At 44.6% G+C, this 22,689-nt stretch overlaps 1 protein-coding gene across 2 annotated transcripts in view; it reads right to left on the reverse strand.

The window, feature by feature from the left end:
* Positions 1 to 22,689, reverse strand: part of ASTN2 (astrotactin 2) — a 479,279-nt gene that overhangs the window by 66,231 nt on the left and 390,359 nt on the right. For both annotated transcript variants that reach the window (XM_058159180.1, XM_058159179.1), the window contains exons 17-19: positions 12,808 to 13,073; positions 4,285 to 4,418; positions 2,000 to 2,148 (exon numbers count right to left, since the gene is read on the reverse strand). In XM_058159180.1, the coding sequence (XP_058015163.1) occupies positions 2,000 to 2,148; positions 4,285 to 4,418; positions 12,808 to 13,073 (549 nt within the window). The remainder of the gene's footprint in view (positions 1 to 1,999; positions 2,149 to 4,284; positions 4,419 to 12,807; positions 13,074 to 22,689) is intronic.

Genomic DNA, 22,689 nt, shown 5'->3' on the forward strand with positions numbered 1-22,689 from the left:
GTCCTGCCCTCAAGTGCGTTGGAGAATAGCTTGTCTCCCTCTTCTTTGGGGCAGCTCCTGAGATATTGGAACATTGCTATCATGTCTCCACTAGTCCATCTTTTCATTAAACTAGACATGCCCAGTTCCTGCAACCGTTCTTCGTATGTTTTAGCCTCTAGTCCCCTAGTCCTCTTTCTTGCTCTTCTCTGCACTCTTTCCAAATTTTCTACATCTCTTATAAATGTGGTGACCAAAACCGGATGCAGGGTGTCTAGGTGTGGCCTTACTTGCAAACAATATGCAATCAATGCATTTGCTACATGGGTGAGTTATATGTAGTATACAATGCAGTGGTCTGCAGCATATAATATTCTGTCCATTGGAAGATATCTCCTCCAGGTAGCAAAACTCACAGGCACCAATCAGAGGGCACATGGAGGTGGTGGGGGGGCACGACTTGGAGATTTGTCTCTCTGTGCCACTGGCCAAATTGCCTAGGAGAAACAATTCTCCAAACGTGGAGCCCTTTGTGAAACAGCGAAGAGCAAAACGTTTGTTTTCAACAGACGAGTTTGTACGGTGAACGAAGCACAAATACATGACACCTTCTGAAACTGTGCTGGCTTCTGTTCTCCTTTGGCAGAAATCCTGCATGAAAATAAACTTGCATCTGACTTTCCCTCCCCCCCAAAAAAAGAAAGACAAGGGGAAAAAAAAAAACCTTTAGGACAACAAGAATATTGTATGGATAAATGCTGCCCTCTGGATGCATCGAAGGGAAAAAACTCAGCTGCACACAAGTGTTATAAACAGACCACATCTCCCTCCCTCCCTCCCTCTCTCTCTCTCTCTCTCTCCTCTCCTTCTTCTTCTCTCCTTCCTCTGTCTCTCCCTCCCTCCCTTCCTCTCCCTCCCTCTTGCCTTCTTCTCCTTTCCTTCTCTCCGTCTCCCTTTCTCCCTCTCATTCTCTCCTTCCTCTCTCTCTCTCTTCCTCTCTCTCTCTCTCTTTCCCTCTCTCTCCTTCCTCCCTTTCCTCCCTCCCTCCCTCCTCTCTCCCTCTCTCCCCTCTCTCATTCTCTCCTTCCTCTCTCTCCACCTCCCTCCCTCCCTCTCCTCTTTCTCCTCCCTTTCTCCTTTCCTTCTCTCTATCTCCCTTTCCTTCTCTCCTTCCTCTCTCCCCTTCTTTCTCTCTCTCCCTTTCTCCCTCTCCCTCTCATTCTGTCCTTCCCTCTCTCTCTCTCTCTCCTCCCTCCCTCTCTCTCTCTCTCCCCTCTCTCTCCTAAAATATTTTAATTTGTCTACTAAATTCCCCACCATTAGATCGTTTCTTCACAATCCCTGGTAAGACACCATATATTTTTCTGGGCTTCCAGAACCTACTTAAAAACCGTCTTGCTTAACAACCAAAATTTTAATCATAATTTGAGGAACAACCGTAGTTGTTTATTGTTATCTAATTTCAAGTTTTCTAGGGTATTTTTTTCTCCACTTCCCTGCTTTTTTTTTTTTCCTTTTAACTGAAATATTTAAATCCACAATCACGTAGCTGAAGAGCGGGTGTAAGCCTCTAAGAGTAAATAATGAAATAAGGTAAGAAGGAGTTGGGACCTAGGGAGCTTTCAGAGGTATAAGCAGGGGTGAAATGCTACTGGCTCGGACCGGTGCAGGCAAACCGGTAGTAAAAAATGCTACCGGTTCGGGCGAACTGATATTTCCAATAATCAGCTGGCCAACGATCAGCTGTGACGCGTGATTTATATTAGCTAGAATTGTCAGATTTCCTGCTTTCTAGCTAATCTAAATCACGTAGCGCAGTGGATTCCCCCCACCTCGCTGTTCTACTTACCTTTGCAGACTCCGAAGGCTTCAAAATATTCCTTTTTTACTGCTGCACAGGTGCGCTTGTGCGCGCGAAGGACCCGCTCGGTAGCAGACTCACAGAACCGTTAGCAGGCTTCAGACGATTTCACGGCTAGGTATAAGGTATTCCATAAATGGAGGCCCGGCATCTACTCACCTGTATACAGGTCGGTGTCGGTGTATTCGTCCACTTTTTTGTGATGCAAGACGTAATCCGATACTTTGGTTCCAATGGCTGGCTGGACGTCGTACCACTGCAAGGAGACCACGGTGCTTGAAGGCTCCACGTTGGGAGAAAGGCGCAAACTAGACAGAATCAGGAATGAAAGAGTTTCAAAAAAACGAGGAGGGTCGGATTGAAAAACAACTTTTCTGTGGCGCTGGAAATTGAGACCGATGGGTGGAAAAGTTTGTTGGTGGCGAGGCACCACACAGGAAACCTTCATTCTCGGAGTGACTGGTCTGGCCATCTAACCTGATATCTAACACGGTTTCTCCTTGGACACAGCCGGGATGGAGAAAGGTTTGATTTGACACATTCCCGCAAAAAAACAGGTGCATGAAATACGGTCATCTTTGCTTCTTCTTCCCCCTCCCCTTGTTGGTTTGTACCTTCTTGGTGCTAGAAGAGTGGGAGGGGTTGCTCTCTGTTTATACAGAGCTCCTTCTAGCACTGATGATGCTACCTAGTTTGGTAATAAAATGTCGGCAAGCAAATAACCAAGCTCAGAGAGAACCCCAGTGTCCTCCTCCTCCTCCCTGCAAAACTCACCACCTTCTAGCACTGGTGATGTTACCTAGTTGGGTAATGAAACTTCTGCAAGAAAACCACCAAGCTCAGAGAGCACCAAGGACCCCACATTCCTCCTCCTCCTCCATGCTTTTCTCCTCTCTCTACACCCCACTCCCTTCTAGCACTGGTGAAGTTACCTAGTTGGGTAATGAAACACCTGCAGGAAAACCACTAAGCTCATAGAGCACCAAGGACCAAATACTCCTCCTCCTCTTCCTCCTCCTCCTTCACCTGTCTTCCTCCTCCTCCTCTCTCTACACCCCACTCCCTTCTAGCACTGGTGAAGTTACCTAGTTGGGTAATGAAACACCTGCAGGAAAACCACTAAGCTCATAGAGCACCAAGGACCAAATACTCCTCCTCCTCTTCCTCCTCCTCCTTCACCTGTCTTCCTCCTCCTCCTCTCTCTACACCCCACTCCCTTCTAGCACTGGTGAAGTTACCTAGTTGGGTAATGAAACATCTGCAAGAAAGCCACCAAGCTCATAGAACACGAAGGACCCCACAATCGTCGTCCTGCTCCTCCACCTCCACCACCACCACCACCTCCTCCTCCTCCTCCTCCTCCTCTTCCTCCTCCTCCATGTCTTTCTCCTCTCTCTAAACCCCCCCTTCCTTCTAGCGCTGGTGATGTTACTGAGTTGGGTAATGAAACATCTACAAGAAAACCACTAAGCTCAGAGAGCACTAAGGACCATTTAGTCCTCCTCCTTCTCCTGCCTTCCTCCTCCTCTCTCTAAACCCCACTCCCTTCTAGCACTGATGATGTTACCTAGTTTGGGTCATGAAACGTCTGCAAGGAAACCACCAAGTTCATAGAACACGAAGGACCCCACAATCATCGTCCTGCTCCTCCACCTCCACCTCCTCCTCCTCCTCCTCCTCCTCCTCCTCCTCCTCTTCCTCCTCCTCCATGTCTTTCTCCTCTCTCTAAACCCCCCCTTCCTTCTAGCACTGGTGATGTTACTGAGCTGGGTAATGAAACATCTACAAGAAAACCACTAAGCTCAGAGAGCACTAAGGACCATTTAGTCCTCCTCCTTCTCCTGCCTTCCTCCTCCTCTCTCTAAACCCCACTCCCTTCTAGCACTGATGATGTTACCTAGTTTGGGTCATGAAACGTCTGCAAGGAAACCACCAAGTTCATAGAACACGAAGGACCCCACAATCATCGTCCTGCTCCTCCACCTCCACCTCCTCCTCCTCCTCCTCCTCCTCCTCCTCTTCCTCCTCCTCCATGTCTTTCTCCTCTCTCTAAACCCCCCCTTCCTTCTAGCACTGGTGATGTTACTGAGCTGGGTAATGAAACATCTACAAGAAAACCACTAAGCTCAGAGAGCACTAAGGACCATTTAGTCCTCCTCCTTCTCCTGCCTTCCTCCTCCTCTCTCTAAACCTCACTCCCTTCTAGCACTGATGATGTTACCTAGTTTGGGTCATGAAACGTCTGCAAGGAAACCACCAAGTTCATAGAGTACCAAGGACCCCCACCGTTCAACTCTGCCTTACAATTCTTCTTCTCAAGTAATATTAAAGACTGATGCAAAAAAAAAAAAAACAACACCCACAAATGGAGCAGGGGATATTTTGGCTGGATAAAAAAAAAATAATGCAGGCAATACTGGCCCTGTTGGAAAAGAGATACTCACACAGGCTGGGGAAGTGGGCTGCAGCTGGGGAGGCCATTCTCATCAAAGGCATTAAGGTCACATCTGCACCAGTCCTCAATCACATCCCCTTTCCCTGAGCACCAGTAAAAGCTCATGAGGGCTCCCTTGAAGGCCTAGGAAGCGGAAAAACAAGAGACATGGTTTGGAGTGAATGGATGGCTGATGAATGCAATGACCAAAACAGGTCAGTTCTACAGAAAGGAAGATGTTGTGGAATGACTACGGAGATTCTCCATCATCCAAGGTCATGGTGGTCCCAAAGAGGCAACAAGAGTTGTTCTATGAATGTTCAGACCTGGGTTTCCCAAGAGCGTGAAGCAAACTCCTTGTCCCGACCAAAAACAACAACAACAACAACAACAACAACAACCCTTTTTATTAAGTTACTGTGACTTCCTTTCATTCACATCCAGCAAAGTCTTTCAAGTCAAAGTCTTTCTATTAATAATAACAGAGTTGGAAGGGACCTTGGAGGTCTTCTAGTCCAACCCCCTGCCCAGGCAGGAAACCCTACACCATTTCAGATAAATGGTTATCCAAACGTTTTCTTAAAATTGACAGTCACAGACTTTATCTGGCTTGGAGAGCTGCCAGGCCGATATCTTCAAAACTTGGCAAGAAATCTCTGAGAGTCGCCTCTTGAAAAAACACTCTTGGGACAACCATGACCTGATGGATGACAGAGAGCAGGGGCGAAATCCAGCAGGTTCTGACAGGTTCTGGAGAACCGGCAGAGGAAATTTTGAGCAGTTCAGAGAACTGGCAAATACCACCTCTGGCTGGCCCTAGAGTGGGGTGGGAATGGAGATTTTGCAATATCCTTCCCCCAAGAGTGGGAAGGGAATGAGGATTTTGCAGTATCCTTCCCCTGGAGTGGGGAGGGAATGGAGATTTTGCAATATCCTTCCCCCAAGAGTGGGAAGGGAATGAGGATTTTGCAGTATCCTTCCCCTGGAGTGGGGAGGGAATGGAGATTTTGCAATATCCTTCCCCAAATTTTGCAGTATCCTTCCCCGAGGAGTGGGGAGGGAATGGGGATTTTGCAGTATCCTCCCCCAGGAGTGGGGAGGGAATGAGATTTTGCAGTATCCTTCCCCTGGAGTGGGGAGGGAATGGAGATTTTGCAATATCCTTCCCCCAAGAGTGGGAAGGGAATGAGGATTTTGCAGTATCCTTCCCCTGGAGTGGGGAGGGAATGGAGATTTTGCAGTATCCTTCCCCTGCCACACCCACCAAGCCACACCACGCCCACCAAGCCACGCCCACGGAACCGGCAATAAAAAAAATTGGATTTCACCACTGACGGAGAGTCTCCATAGACTGGCCAAAAATATAACGGAGACAAGAGTAGCACTGAAGAAAAAGAATAAACTCATGAAATATCTACTGAGTAGGTACTAGTGCTGTGTTTCACCCCAATCACAAGACAATTTTAACTCTTGTTACTGAGCCTTCTCCGTGAAACAAGGATTGCTCCCTCTTTGAGAACTTAAATGAAGCAATATTTGGGAGGGGATTTTTCACAATGATTCCTTTTCTATCAAAGTAAATTCAGATGAATTCAGGAGAGATGAAGGGAGAGAGGGAAGTGGAATGGAGTGGAGGAGAGGAGAGGAAGGGAGAAAGGCTGAGGGAAGAGGAGAAGGAAGGAGAGAGAAGAAGAGGGAAGCAGAGAGGGAAGTGGAGGGGAGGAGTAGGAGAAAGGAAAAGAGAGGGAAGTGGAGAAGAAGAGAGAGGAGGAGGAGAGAAGAAGAGGAAAGGGAGGAGAGGGAAGTGGAGGGGAAGAGGAGGGGGAAGCGGAGGGGAGAAGGGAAGGGAAGGAAGGAGACGGAAAGAGATGGGCTGTCGTCGTAAAATGGAAAATGTGATATACTATCAAGGAAAATGTATACTAAAGACATCTTTTTAAAAAAGCAAAAAAAAAAAAAAAAGAAAAGAAAAACCCAAAAAGTAAATTCAGTCTTCCAAGAAAACTGTAGCGGTGCCAATTTTGAGCACAAGAGTGGAGATCCTTGTTTTGTGGCCTCTGGCGACGGGAAAAAAGATTTTTTTTTTAAAAAAAAAAATTAAAATAGTTCCAGCCCTTTAAGGTGACTTGGGGATTGACCTGATGAGTTTCGGTCTGCAAGAACCTACCGCTGAAGCTAGAATACAAAGAATGATACAAACCCAAATAAAAGCCCATGATGAAATCCCAAAATGATGTCTTCAATCCGTTTGGGAATCTGACCAGAAAGGGTCGTCGTCTAGGCTAATCGGATCATGTTTAATGTCATTTCTTTCTTACGGTAAGTTGGCCTCATCTTTAATCAGATCTTGAGGCTACGCAGGGACAATTACGTCTTGCCTCAACCTTTCAGAAATGAAGTTATTCCTGCAACTCATCCATCAACCTTCGTTCTCTCTCTCATCGGACTGAATTCGTACCACAGGCCTTAACAGGGGTTATACGGTCAACACACGCGGATGTCCATTGCTCCCTCCTGCCACCCTTCCATTTGCTGATCGTTACTGAGCAACAGTTGACGTCAAACACATACAAGGGAGAAGGATGGTTGCAGGAATTGGGTAGGTCTACTCTGGTGGGGGGGAGGAAAGGCTTAGGGGTGATGTGTTGGCAGGCTTCCAATATTTGAGGGGCTGCCGGAAAAAAGAAGGGAGTCAACCTGTTCTCCAAAGCACCTGAGGGTAGAACACGAAGCAATGGGTGGAAACTAACCAAGGAGAGAAGCAACTTAGAACTCAGGAGAAATTTCTGACGGTGAGAACAATTAACCAGTGGAACGACTTGCCTCCAGAAGTTGTGGATGCTCCATCGCAGGAGGTTTTTAACAAGAGATTGGACAGCCACTTGTCTGGAATGGTATAGGGTTTCTTGTCTGAGCAGGGGGTTGGACTAGAAGACCTCCAAGGTCCCTTCCAACTCTGTTTATTCTATTCTATTCTATTCTATTCTATTCTATTCTATTCTATTCTATTCTATTCTATTCTATTCTATTCTACTCTACTCTATTCTATTCTATTCTTACAAATACTTACAAATGAGTGGCTATTACTGGAAACTAGCAAATGCAATGAATGCAATGCTGTGCTATGCTATGCTATCCTATTCTATTCTTACAACTACTTACAAATGAGTGGGTTTTACTGGAAACCAGCAAATTGAATGCTTGCAATGCAATGCAATGCAATGCAATGCAATGCAATGCAATGCAATGCAATGCAATGCAATGCAATGCAATGCAATGCAATGCAATGCAATCCTATCCTATCCTATCCTATCCTATCCTATCCTATCCTATCCTAGGGGTGGCATGATAGCAGTGCTCCAATATTTGAGGGGCTGCCACAGAGTAGAGGGGTATCAACCTATCCTCCAAAGCACCTGAGGGCAGAACAAGAAGGAATGGATGGAAACTAATCAAGGAGAGAAGCAACCCAGAACTACAGAGAAGCTTCCTGACAGCGAGGGCAATAAACCAGTGGGACGACTTGCCTCCAGAAGTTGTGGGTGCTCCATCACTGGAGGTTTTAAAGAAGAGATTGGAAAAGCCATTTGTCTGAAATAGTAGAGGATTTCCTGCCTGAGCAGGGGGTTGGACTAGAAGACCTCTAAGGTCTCCTTCCAACTCCGCTACACAGTTCTGTTATTTTGGGAAAGACTGGAGCAGGAGGGTAGCGTGCTAGCTGAAAGGTTGAAAGAGCTGGGGGGAGGTGGGGGGGGGAGATGATGTTTGCTTTTCCCCAGAACTTCTGAACAACTGGATGTAGCTGGGAGAGTGAGGCCAGGCAGGGAAGGATCCCAAGGGAGGCATTTGAGTTGCCTTGGTGTGAAGGCTTCGAAAGTTCAAAGCCGGGTGGGAGAGACGGGTCTTCCGTCTTAATCAGGTGGTTGTTATTCTTAGTAGACTTTCCCATAGTTGTTGCTTTTTTGTGCTGGGACTTTCCAAGCCAGGCATCCCATAAAAAAGTAGAACCATGTTTCGTTCATCAGAGACAAAACTGGCGCAGTTATGTTCTCCCTTGATCGTATGTGGGCCTCCACCTTTTAGATAAAGAGTTCCACATGTAAGAAAGCAAGGAGTTACTGGGAGAAAATTCATAATTGGTTAGCAATGAGAACTAAGCAACGTATACGAGTTCAAACCAGAAACGTGCCTATTGTCAGAAAAGTTACGACAAAGCAACCATTTACTCAGGTAAAGATGAAGGTTCCCCTCGCGCATACGTGCTAGTCGTTCCTGACTCTAGGGGGTGGTGCTCATCTCCGTTTCAAAGCCGAAGAGCCATGAAGAGGTCTCCATGGTCATGTGGCCGGCATGACTCAACACCAAAGGCGCACGGAACGCTGTTACCTTCCCACCAAAGGTGGTCCCCATTTTTCTACCTGCATTTTTTTACGTGCTTTCAAACTGCTAGGTTGGCAGAAGCTGGGACAAGTCACGGGAGCTCACCCCGTTATGCGGCACTAGGGATTCAAACCACTGAACTGCCGACCTTTCGATCAACAAGCTCAGCGTCTTACCCACTAAGCCACCGCATCCCTATCAGCTAGAATTACACATGCTAAATATTGGAAAAAGGCAAAGACCCCATCGGATGACGGCATAATTAGGAAAATTTGGGACTGTGCTGACATGGACCGGTTAACTTTCAAATTTAAAGATGATGAAGACTCAGAAATATTACAGGACATGGAATAAATTTGAGGAATGGACAGAGACAAGAGGTAGAAATGAGAGGGAAGTTTATGAAGGTCAATAATTGTTAGTGTGGACAACAAAGATGTATAAGTCTATGGATATAATAAGGAAAAATTTGTAAATAAGCTAATATATTACTGAGTAATTACATTACTCAGAGCTGTGCAGAAAAAAAATTGTTTGGTGGTGTTGTTTCCCCACCCACCCACCCATTCCAGATCTTCCTTATTTTGATAAAAGGAAGTTTGCTTTGAGGTGTTTTTGCAAAACAAGAGTAGAAGTCCAGGACAACAATCCTCAGGAATGGAGTGGATAAAATTTGTTCAATAATTAAAAAAAAAAAAAAATCTAAAAAAAAAAAAAGATCAAGAAATGTCCTTTTTCAAGCACCGTTCTCTTTGCAACGATGATCTAAATTAAAATTATTATTTTTTTTCTTTTGGCAACCCTATTGACGTGTTTTTCTTTTTTTCCTTGGATGTTTTATTGTTCCATTTTATTGGACTGCCACCTGTGAGAAATGTGTAGGGTCTCCAACTTGGGTAAAATGAGTTACAAGGTCCCTTCCAACTCTGTTATTCTGTTATCCTCCTCCTCCTCCTCCTCCTCCTCCTCCTCCCCCTCCTCCTCCTCCTCCTCCTCCTCCTCCTCCTCCTCCTCCTCCTCCTCCTCCTCCTCCTCTTCATAAACCCCCTTCCCTTCCCTTCTGATGATGTTACCTAGTTGGGTCATGAAACGTCTGAAAACCCACCAAACTCAGAGAGCACCAAGGACCCTGCAGTCGCTCTCCTCCTCCTCCTCCTCCTCCCCCCTCCTCCTCCTCTCCCCTTCTAGCACTGATGATGCTACTAGTTTGGGTCATGAAACATCTGCAAGAAAACAAGCAAGCTCACATCTGCAAGAAAACAAGCAAGCTCACAGAGCACCAAGGACCTCACAGTCCTCCTCCTCCTCCTCCTCCTCCTCCTCCTCTCCCCTTCTAATACTGATGATGCTACTAGTTTGGGTCATGAAATGTCTGGAAGGAAACAAGCAAGCTCAGAGAACCCCTCACAAGTTTCAGGACAGCTGTAGGTGTCATTTGCAAACTCCTAGAGGACAACAGGACAAGCAAGGACGAGGTACGTTGTGAAATGACAAATCAGGAACAAGGATCCGGAGAAGCTGACCTAGGAAGTGTGAGGCAACCTCCATATAAACATCCTTGCCGTGAATCACAAACGTGTCATTTAAAACCAAAAATAGTGGAGAAGGAAGAAGGGGGGGTGTCCTGTGATTTCATTAGAGGCGAGAGAAACGGCCTTTGAAGTACCACAGGGTGCGAACGCTATTCGCCTCTCGCAAAGTGAAACACCGGTGTGAGTTTGTTGTACATATTAAGCGGACTTCACAGCAAAAGGCAGATGAGGTTTTTCTAAAGTTGCCCCTTTTCTAAGATTCACACACACACACCCTCCTTCCATCCAGCTGTTGTTACTCCCCAGAGGTTGAGATCCTGAAGTTCGACCTCTGGATGCTTCAACGCTGTCCCAGAAGCGGTCACGAAGGGGAGAAAGCAGCCAAGCTGGGCCGTTTCTGCTGAGTTGAGTGTTATGGAGACAAAGCAGTGGGGACGCACACGAGGCAGAACTGGAAAGCCCAGGCAAACATTGACGTCCTGTTGACATCATTCTTCTTGGAAGGGTTATTTAGAGCTCTCCAAGTGGTAGCAAAGTGGGGAAGATGTTTCCATAATCAGTTTAATAACCTTCTCCTCCTCCTCCTCCTCCTCTTCTCCTTCTCCTTCTCCTCTCCTCCTCCTCCTCCTCCTCCTTTTCTCCTTCTCCTTCTCCTCCTCCTCCTCTTCTCCTTCTCCTCTCCTCCTCCTCCTTTTCTCATTCTCATTCTCCTCCTCTTTCTCCTCTCCTCCTCCTTTTCCTCTTTCTCCCCTTCTCTTCTTCTCCTTTGCCTTCTCTCCTCCTCCTCCTTCTTCTCCCTTCTTCTCCTCCTCCTCCTCTTTCACCTCCTCTCCTCCTCCTCTCCTTCTCCCCTCCTCCTCCTCTTTCTCCTCTTTGCCTCCTCTTCTCCTCCTCTTCTTCTCCTCCTCCTCCTCTTTGCCTCCTCTTCTCCTACTTCTCTTCTCCTCCTCCTCCTCCTTCTCCTCCTCCTTCTCCTTCTTCTCCTTTTCCCCTCCTCCTCCTCCTTCTTCTCCTTTCCTCCTCCTCTCCTCCTCCTCCTCCTCCTCTTCTCCTCCTCTTCTTCAACTGATCCTCTTCTCCTCCTCCTCCTCTTCTTCTCTTCCTCCACCTCCTCCTCCTGTCTCCATGTAGTGGCTCGGGATGCCTGTTACGAATTATCCCTGACTTCCTCTATCGTCATAGGATATCGTCTCACCCAGCAGATGAAAGGTTGCTATTAAAGGGCAGACGATGTGCTGAGCATGACAGGCCAAGCTCCCAAGAGAACTACTCAATGACTCTTGAGAGAACTACTTCAAGGAGTTCTCTTGAAGAGCACTTTCTTTCAAAGCAGGAGAGAAAACACAAAAACGGGAGAAAGCAGCGGGGAGGAAGCCAAATTTTCCAAACAAAACACGTTCGTTCGTAGGTTCTGTAGGAGGCCAAATGTGTAATCTCTCTCACCGGGCAAAGAGCTAGGCTTTCACTGCAAGGAGAGGGGAGACGAATGGAAGTGGAAACTCTTGCGCATGAAAACACAGCGAGGGCAGTTCCTATCCCATCATCATCATCATCATCATCATTATTTGGTAGCCATAAAAATAGGTCCTGTGAGTTGACTAAGCGGCAAACGCCTGGTTTACCATGTTTCTATTTTACTTCACACCCGCAAACCAATGAGTGATACACTAAACATCCCCACTTGTTTGCTTGCAGAGTAAGTGACTTTCTTGCAGAAAGAAAAAACAAACAAACTCCTCAAGGATGAGCTTCCCTCGGAAGAGGAAGAAAGTCACATTAGCAGAGATACTTGCTAGACTAAGGAATACATCTTGATATAAGTGTCTGTGGACCTATAGAAATGTCTCTGTCTCAGTCTCTTTCTCCACCTACCCACCCACCCACCAACTCACCCATCCAACCATCCATCTCTCTTGTGCATCCCTCCTTCCATTCACTGTCTATCTATCTACCTCTATAATCCATCCGTCCACCTCTCTCTCTCTCTATTTCGCCCTCCTTTGCCCATCCCTCCTTCTTTCCCTCCATCCTTCCATCTAACTGTATCATCTTTTATCTACCTATCATCTATCACCTATTTATGCAACTCATCTCTATCTCTTTTTTCTCTATCATCCATCCATCCACCTCTCTCATGCATCCCTCCCTCCCTCCTTCCTTCCATAAACATCTATTTATCATCTATCTATCTATCTATCTATCTATCTATCTATCTATCTACCTACCTATCTATCTCTACCTTTATGTCTGTCTGTCTGTCCGTCCATCCATCCATCCATCCATCCCTCTTATCTATCTATCTATCTATCTATCTATCTATCTATCTATCTATCTATCTATCTATCTATCTCTACCTTTATGTCTGTCTGTCTGTCTGTCCGTCCATCTATTCTGTCTATCTACCTACCTACCTACTCACCCTGTCTGTCTGTCTGTCTGTCTGTCTGTCTATCTACCTACCTACCTATCTATCTATCTATCTATCTATCTATCTATCTATCTATCTATCTATCTATCTATCTGTCTGTCTGTCTATCTATTCTCTCTCTCTCTCTCATCCATCCATCCATCCATCCATCCATTACGGCTGTTTACTCAGCTTCCGCTCACTCCCTTCTCACCTCCCGGGTCTCATTGTCCTGGATGAGCATATATAACGGGACGATATGGTTGATCTCCAGAAGGACCGGGGTGGGGCTCAGCTGTTCCTTGCCTGCCCGGCGGCAGAGATGGCAAGTCGAAGGGCAGCGGCCCTTTTCTTCGCAGTGGATCTCCACGCCAGAAACCAGCTGATCGTCAGACAACATCTGGGCTGTCAGCAGGCCAGAGAGATAGGTGATAAAAGGCATGGACTTGAGCTCTTTCTTGTTGCCAAGTTCTGTAGTTTCTAATTGGGAAACAAAACAGGGAGGGAAGGAGAGAGGATTAAAGGAGGAAAGGGTCATTCCTGGCTGCATGGAGGTTTTATGCATCAAATTAAATGTATCGCTTAATAAAGGGGACGTGGTCGCTCAAAGGGGACACAGTGGCTCAGTGGCTAAGACGCTGAGCTTGTCGATCAGAAAGGTCGGCAGTTCGGCGGTTCGAATCCCTAGTGCCGTGTAACGGGGTGAGCCCTTGAGGAGGGGGAGTAGATTAGAAGACCTCCAAGGCCCCTTCCAACTCTTGTAAGTATATAATTTGATACCAGGTGAATTTAAGTAAACCGTCTTCCATTTATTTAGAAAGAATCGGATGGGGCAGGAAAGATTGGTAGATGCCAAGAGAAAGGTTTTGTGGGCACCTCGGTGGCCAAGGCTCATATGTTTTCTATTCTTTGCAACATGGCTACATTCTAAGTCAATGTTGTGGCCCATCAGCAGCCAGCAGATTCGGACAGTGAGGAAGTTGGGGAGGAACATGGGCCAGTCCTGAAGTCTGGGGAAGGCTCTGACGAGGGCTCTGCGTTACAGGCAGAGAGGGGGCCAGGGCCATCTGACAGTTACCAGCTGCCTTCGGAGGCAGACATCAGTGAGGCAGATGAACAGCTGGAGCCTGTTCCCAGTGTGCACATGCACAGAGCTGCCAGGGGAAGGGAACAGCTAAAGAACAAGGGTCGACTCAGGAGTAAAACCACAGGTGGACGATGAATGACCCCTCCCAGAGAGAATAAAAGAGGAGCGAAAGGGGAGGGGAGTTTGCAGGAGACAATTAGTTCATCTCATTGGTTTGTGACTCTCCGAGACTCCTTGCCAAGTTTTGAAGATATCAACTCTCCAAGCCAGATAAGGTCTGTGACTGTCAATTCTCCCTTGAAAAACTTTGCTGAAGGTGAATGAAAGGAATTCACTGTTTATTTAATAAGAGGGGTTTTGTCGGGACCAGGAGTCTGCTTCGTACTTTTTGGGGAAGCCCGGGTCAGAACAGTCAAGAACCAGCCTTCCATGGCTGAAACTTGGCTCGCTTCACCAACCTCGCTCACAGCCAGGCAAGAAGCCCCCCACCCCCACCCCGGGGGGTGGGGGTAGGGAGGGAATGAATTGGAATTCAGTGAGGTATTGGGAGTGGTGGTGGGGGGGGTCAAAGGAAGGCAAGAGCAGCAACTCAGAGCCTGCGACTAAGTCAGCGTTTCAAGGTCAACCCCTGGGAAAGTCAACTTCGAGGAAGAAGTGGAAGCTAATCAAGGAGAGAAGCAACTTGGAACTTATGGAGAAATTTCCTGACAATGAGAATAATTAATCAGTGAGACTATATATCTCATTGTGTGTATGTGTATGTATGTATATATATATGTAGGTCTTTGGTTATTCGGGTTTTCTCCCGCGTAAAATTGAAAGTGTCTTGGCGACGTTTCGATGAAGTCTCATTCGTCATCTTCAGGCTTCAGCAAATTGCTCCCAGAAGCACGAAGCTGAAGCCTGAAGATGACGAATGAGACTTCGTCGAAATGTCGCCAAGACACTTCCAATTTTACGCGGGAGAAAACCCGAATAACCAAAGACCTCTCTCTATAGATAGATAGATAGATAGATAGATAGATAGATAGATAGATAAATATATATTGATATATATTATTATATCAATATATTGATATATTGACCATCATTTGTGTTGTAAATGTTGTACCTTGATGAACCTATCTTTTCTTTTATGTACACTGAGAGCATATGCACCAAGACAAATTCCTTGTGTGTCCAATCACACTTGGCCAATAAAGAATTCTATTCTATTCTATTCTAGACGACTTGCCTCCAGAAGTTGTAGGTTCTCCAACATTGGAAGCTTTTTAAGATGAGATTAGACAAGTGTTTGCCTGAAATGGTATAGCATTTCCTGCCTAAGCAGGGGTTGGACTAGAAGACCTTCAAGGTCCCTTCCAACTCTCTATTCTATTCTACTCTACTCTACTCTACTCTACTCTACTCTACTCTACTCTGTTCTGTTCCGTCCCATCCCGTCCCGTCCCGTCCCGTCCCGTCCCGTCCCGTCCCATCCCATCCCATCCCATCCCATTCTATTCTATTCTATTCTATTCTATTCTCCCTTCCCTTCCCTTCCCTTCCCTTCCCTTCCCTTCCCTTCCCTTCCCTTCCCCAAACAAAATGAACATAATGGATTAGAGGAAAGGAAATGATTGTGGGCCATGGGGAAAGGGGATGTTTCATGATGCTATTTGCACGTGAAACTCTTAGAATTGGCTTCGCTGCTCCCGTATCCTTGCCAGCTCAGTACTCTTGGAAACCCAAAACGCCCACAGGGTGTCTTTATTTGCTGAATAAACTACGTGACACCTTTGACACAGCCCCTTGTTGGGAGCATTTTGTCCTTCATTTTTTAAACACACACGCACAGACACACACGCACAAGGATCTTCTTCTTCTTCTCCAAACAATGAAAAGCAGAGGCAACGATCGTTGCCAAAACCTTCTCGGGCAAACTTTCAGAAGTTTCCTCAAAGCCCCAGCCGGTGGCAAGATACGATCATCCAGCTTGCCAATTAGGAAAGGAATAAGAGGAGAAATCAGTGCCCTCATCTCTTAAAGGGGTTGGAGGTCTCCTACCTCAAAGCTCAACCTCATAGCTTTGCCGCCAGGAAAAAATCAAAACAAAAACAGCAGCTTGTTGCTGGATCAAAAACAATTGAAGGAGCGATTGTGCAGATTCCATGGAACCGGGCTTTCCACGGGCTTAACTAAGGGTTGAGAATCCGAAGAGAAACAGAACAGAGGCCTACAAAAGAGGCATCTTACACCAACCGTGGAGGAGGAGGACGCGAAAGCAGCAGGGAATAAGGAGTTCCAGAAAGTGGGGAAACAGCAGGCAAGGTCAATGCAACTAAGGGGCTGCCCCAAAGAAGAGGGAGTCAAGCTATTCCCCAAAACACCTGAAGGCAGGACAAGAAGCAACGGGTGGAAACTAACCAAGGAGAGAAGCAACTTAGAACTAAGGATTTCCTGACAGTTAGAACAATTAACCAGTGGAACAGCTTGCTACCAGAAGTTGTGAATGCTCCAACACTGAAAGTTTTTAAGAAGATGTTGGATAACCATTGGTCTGAAGTGGTGTAGGGTTTCCTGCCTAAACAGGAGGTTGGACTAGAAGACCTCCAAGGTCCCTTCCAACTCTGTTATTTTAGTCTAGTCTAATGAAAAGAAGGACTAGGGGAGACAGGGTAGCAGTCTTCCAGTATCTCAGGGGCTGCCACAAAGAAGAGGGAGTCAAGCTATTCTCCAAAGCACCTGAAGGCAGGACTAGAAGCAATGGGTGGAAACTCATCAAGGAGAGAAGCAACTTAGAACTAAAGAAAAATTTCCTGACAATGAGAACAATTAACCAGTGGAACAGCTTGCTACCGGAAGTTGTGAATGCTCCAACACTGAAAGTTTTTAAGAAGATGTTGGGTAACCATTTGTCTGAAGTGGTGTAGGGTTAGGGTTAACCCCACCCAAGCAAGAAACCCTACACCATTTCTGACAGATGGCAGTCCAGTCTCTTCTTGAAAGCTTCCAGGGATGAAGCTCATGTAACATCTGAAACTGTTCCACTGATTAATTACAGAATAACAGAGTTGGAAATTTCTCCTTATTTCTAAGTTGAATCAATCAATCAGAACAGAGCTGGGAGGGACCTTGTAGGTCATCTAGTCCAACACCCACTCCGAAGCAGCAAACCGTATCACAGTTTTTAGTTTTTATTTATTTATTTATTTTATTTTGTCACAACATCATACAAAAAGATTATATAGTATATAAACATATAAACATATATAGGAAGAAGAAAAGAAAAACAATAGGACAGGAACGGTAGGCACGTTTGTGTGCTTATGCACGCCCCTTATGGTCCTCTTAGGAATGGGGTGAGGTCAATAGTAGAAAGTTTTTGGTTAAGGCTTTTAGGATTATGGGAAGAGACCACAGAGTCAGGTAAAGTATTCCAAGCACTGATGATTCTGTTGCAGAAGTCATATTTTCTGCAATCTAGATTAAAGCGGTTAACATTAAGTTTAAATCTATTGGTTGCTCTAGTATTATTGCAATTAAAGCTGAAGTAGTCTTTGACAGGAAGGACATTACAATAGATGATTCTGTGAATTAAACTTAGGTCTTGTCGAAGGCGACGGAGTTCCAAGTTTTCTAAGCCTTTAGCAAATAATTATTGAATATGCAAATGTGGATAATAATATACACACACACACATACACAAACCCTCCAAAGCATGAAAGGACTTAAGTACAAATGTAGTATATGAATATATATTAAATACAAATCTAACCCTGAAAAACAATCTTGAATGTAAAATTCTCTCCTAAAGGAAACCATTTTGTAAATGGCTTAAAGATGGTTTCGGTGGAGCTATGCTGCCCTCCAGTGGTCTTTCAAAGCAATGACGCCAGAAACAAAAGCATAGGAAATTTGAAAAGTTTGCAAAATTCTAAAAAGCTTCCCCCCCCCCCCGCCTTCAGATTAACAGAGTTGGAAGGGACCTCACAGGTCATCTAGTCGAACCCCCACCCAAGCAGGAGACCCTACACCATTTCTGACAAATGGCAGTCCAGTCTCTTCTTGAAAGCCGCCAGGGATGAACACTTTTAAAAAAAATGCTTTTAAAAGAAAACAAAAGCCTGTAATGATCAGGCAATGAAGCTGGGATCGTCAGAGCCTTTTAAAAGCATTTTTTCCATGTATATATTACATGGATTGATTATTAATGTACAGTAATTTTTGAAGATATGAAATTAAAATTTAAAATGATATTGGGGACGCTCGACTGCCATTTCAGAAAGAAAAGGAGAGAGGAGTAGAAGGAGGGAAGAAAGTAGGTAGGAAAGAGTAGAGAAGGAGGAGGGGAATAAGAAGGTTAGATAGGGTGGAAGAAGGGAGGAGTGGAGAAGGAGGAGAGGAAGTAGTAAAGTGAAGGAGATGAAGGATGGGAAAGTAGTAGAGGGTAGAGAGGGAGGTTGTGAAGAAAGGAAGTGGCAGTCGAGCAGGCCTGAATCAGTAATAAATAAAAATTAATGATTAATGATGGATAATAGTTTGTACATAAATATGATGTTGGAAAATGGAAATAAAAAAATATTTATAAAATAAAAAAAAGAACAAAATAAAAGCATTTTTTCGGCCGAAGAGGTTGTAGAAAAAATGCTTTTAAAAGTAAAAAAAAAAGAAGTTGGCCATGCCCACCCAGTCACATTACCCCCACCCCCCACCAAGCCACGCCCACAGAACCGGTAGTAACAATTTTTTTACATTTCACCCCTGCATTCATTGTTTTATTTATTCCCAGCTAGGGATGCAAGATGGTATTCAAGGGGGCCGCGGTGTGGCTCAGGCTGTAAGAAGCCTGTTATTAAAACACAGCTGCCTGCAATTACTTCAGGTTCTAGTCCCACCAGGTCCAAGGTTGACTCAGCCTTCCATCCTTTATAAGGTAGGTAAAATGAGGACCCAGATTGGTGGGGGGGGGCAATAAGTTGACTTTGTAAATATACAAATAGAATGAGACTATTGCCTTACACACTGTAAGCCACCCTGAGTCTTCGGAGAAGGGCGGGATATAAATATAAATAAATAAAAATAAATAAATAAATAATAAAGGGGGGGTTGCAAAAACTTGGGTTTAGAAATTGCAAAATCGTAGCGTCTCTAGCATATCATAATTATTTTTTAAAAGGGATGCGAGAATTTATCAGAAGCGTACTAGAGGTGAGGGGTATATAGAAAAGACTGGGAGCCCCTGATTTATTCCAAATATTTCTACATGGCCTCCTTTTCAAACCACATCTCCAAGCCCCTTCAAAGGGAGAAAAAACAAAACAAAACAAGGCTAGGTTAAAGTGATGGGCAAAGGCATGCATTAAAACAGTGCATCGGGTACCATTAAGCGATAAATAAACAGCCATGGGAAATAGCCGTAGAAATAAAATGTAGCCGTAAAAAGGTAATTTCTTAAGTAACGTAAACATTAGAAGTAACACTAAGTAAAAGGCTTGGAGAAATAAAACGGGCACCCTCTAATTTGTCTGCTTTGAGCTTCTTTTCAGCCTGGAGAGAAAGAGAAAAGAATTGCAACTAAATTCTTGTTTGTGTTGATTATCAAATCTTAGCAGCTACACACAGATTCCTCCAGGAGAACCTGTCCTCAACTTGGCACTTTTCTAAGGATGTGCCGATCACCATGGTAACTGAGACCAGCCACGTCGCTGGTTGTCCACTTCCTCCTCTTCCTCTTCCTCCTCCCCTTCAACCCTACTGTCTTCTAGTGCTGATGATGTTCCCTAGTTGGGTAATGAAAGGTCTCCAGGAAAATAGAATAAATAGAATTTTATTGGCCAAGTGTGATTGGACACACAAGGAATTTGTCTTGGTGCATATGCTCTCAGTGTATACATAAAAGAAAAGATACCTTCATCAAGGTACAACATTTACAACACAATTGATGGTCAATATATCAATATAAATCATAAGGATTGCCAGCAACAAGTTACAGTCATACAGCCATAAGTGGAAAGAGATTGGTGATGGGAACTATGAGACGATTAATAGTAGTGCAGATTCAGTAAATAGTCTGACAGTGTTGATGGAATTATTTGTTTAGCAGAGTGATGGCCTTCGGGGAAAAACTGAAAAAAGAACCAAACTCAGAGAGCACCAAGGACCCTACAGTCCTAGTCCTTCTCCTCGTCCTCCTCCTCCGCCTCCTCCTCCTCTCCAAAAACCACACTCCCTGCCAGCACTGATGATGTTCCCTAGTTGCGTCATGAAACATCAGCAGGAAAAATATCCAAGCTCAGAGAGCACCAAGGACCCCATAGTCCTCCTCCTCCTCCTCCTCCTCCTCCTCCTCCTCCTCCTCCTCCTCCTCCTCTTCTTCCTCCTCTTTCTCCTTTCCACAAATCCCAGTCCTTTCCAACACTGATGTCACCACTTATTTGGGTCATGAAACGTCTGCAAGAAAAATATCCAAGCTCAGAGAGCACCAAGGACCCCATAGTCCTCCTCCTCCTCCTCCTCCTCCTCCTCCTCCTCCTCCTTCTCCTCCTCCTCCTCCTCCTCCTCCTCTTTCTCCTTTCCACAAATCCCAGTCCTTTCCAACACTGATGACACCACTTATTTGGGTCATGAAACATCTGCAGGAAAAATATCCAAGCTCAGAGAGCACCAAGGACCCCACAGTCTTCCTCCTCCTCCTCCTCCTCCTCTCCACAAACCACACTCCCTTCCAGCACTGATGACGTTACCTAGTTGGGTAATGAAACATCTGCAGGAAAAGAACCGAACTTTTACAGCTCAAGCTAAGGCTCTATCAATCCATAATCAAATCGGAGGCTTTTTTTAAAAAAAAAAAATGCAAAAGAAAAGCAGGCGGATAGATATTTGTGTGGGTGCACATATGTGCTTGTGTGTTTTTGTCTGTGTTTATATGAAAGTCCTGATGCGATTTTTTTTTTTTTAAAAAAAGATAACCTAAACCTCAACCCTGAGCTACGGAAGGACCAAATTTCGAGTCGCGTCTCCACACTCCAAAAAGTGGTTTTTGTTTATTTATTTTATTTATTTTCTATTACTATTAATCTTCTCATAGTTCCTGTCACCCACCTCCTCTCACTTATGACTGCATGACTGTAACTTTGTTGCTTGTATCCTTACGATTTATATTGTTTCCTAGTATGATTCGATTGCTTATTTATACCCTATGACTATCATTAAGTGTTGAATCTTAAGAACTGCAGAAAAAATAATTGCTACCAACCTGCCTTCCATTGAGGACCTGTATACTGCACGAATCAAGAAGAGGGCCGTGAAAATATTTACAGACCCCTCGCATCCTGGACATAAACTGTTTCAACTCCTACCCTCAAAATGACGCTATTGAGCACTGCACACCAGAACAACTAGACACAAGAACAGTTTTTTCCCGAAGGCCATCACTCTGCTAAACAAATAATTCCCTCAACACTGTCAGACTATTTACTGAATCTGCACTACTATTAATCGTTTCATAGTTCCCATCACCAATCTCTTTCCACTTATGACTGTATGACTATAACTTGTTGCTGGCAATCCTTATGATTTATATTGACCATCAATTGTGTTGTGAATGTTGTACCTTGATGAGCGTATCTTTTCTTTTATGTACACTGAGAGCATATGCACCAGAGACAAATTCCTTGTGTGTCCAATCACACTTGGCCAATAAAGAATTCTATCTATCTATCTATCTATCTATCTATCTATCTATCTATCTATCTATCTATCTATCTATCTGTCAATCATATCTATCTCTATCTATTGTATCTATTTATTGTATCTCTCTATCTATTGTATCTCTCTATATCTATTGTATCCATCTATCTATCTCTCTATCTATTGTATCCATCTATCTATCTCTCTATCTATTGTATCTATCTATCAAATGTATCTATCTATTGTATATTGTATAAAGCACAACAAAGAATGTTGTTTCTGCGCCAACTGCCCAAGGAGCTGCTGATCCAGTTCTACAGAGGAATTACTGAGACTGTCATCTGCACCTCTGTAACTGTCTGTTGTGCAACCCAACAAGACAGACACAAACTTCATACCATAATTAGAACTGCAGAAAAAAACTGGCTACCCACCTGCCTTCCATTGAGGACCTGTATACTGCACCAAAAAGAGGGCTGTGAAAATATTTACAGACCCCTCGCATCCTGGACATAAACTGTTTCAACTCCTACCCTCAAAACGACGCTATAGAGCACTGCACACCAGAACAACTAGACACAAGAACAGCTTTTTCTCGAAGGCCATCACTCTGCTAAACAAATAATTCCTTCAACACTGTCAAACTAGTTACTAAATCTGTACTATTAATCTTCTCATCATTCCCATCACCAATCTCTTTCCACTTATGACTGTATGACTGTAACTTTGTTGCTGGCAATCCTTATGATTTATATTGATATTGTTTCCTGATTGCTTTTTTGTACCCCATGACTATCAAGTGTTGTACCTTAGAATTCCTGATGAAGGTATCCTTTCTTTTATGTATACTGAGAGCATATGCACCAAAGACAAATTCCTTGTGTGTCCAATCACACTTGGCCAATAAAGAATTCTATTCTATTCTATTCTATTCTATTCTATTCTATTCTATTCTATTCTATTCTATTCTATTCTATTCTATTCTATCTATCGTATCTGTTGTATCTATTGTATCTAACTATTGTTTCTATCTATGTATCTATCTATCTATCGTATCTATCTATTGTTTACTTGTCCCAGCTTCTGCCAACCTAGCAGTTCGAAAGCACATAAAAAAAATGCAAGTAGAAAAATAAGAACCACCTTTGGTGGGAAGGGAACAGCATTCCGTGTGCCTTTGGCATTGAGTCATGCCGGCCACATGACCACGGAGACATCTTCGGACAGCGCCGGCTCTTCGGTTTTGAAACGGAGATGAGCACCGCCCCCTAGAGTCAGGAACGACTAGCACGTATGTGCGAGAGGAACTTTTACCTTATCCATTATTTCTATCTAGCA

This window comes from Ahaetulla prasina, chromosome 16 (genome assembly GCF_028640845.1).
Source record: "Ahaetulla prasina isolate Xishuangbanna chromosome 16, ASM2864084v1, whole genome shotgun sequence".
Taxonomy (NCBI): Eukaryota; Metazoa; Chordata; class Lepidosauria; order Squamata; family Colubridae; genus Ahaetulla; species Ahaetulla prasina.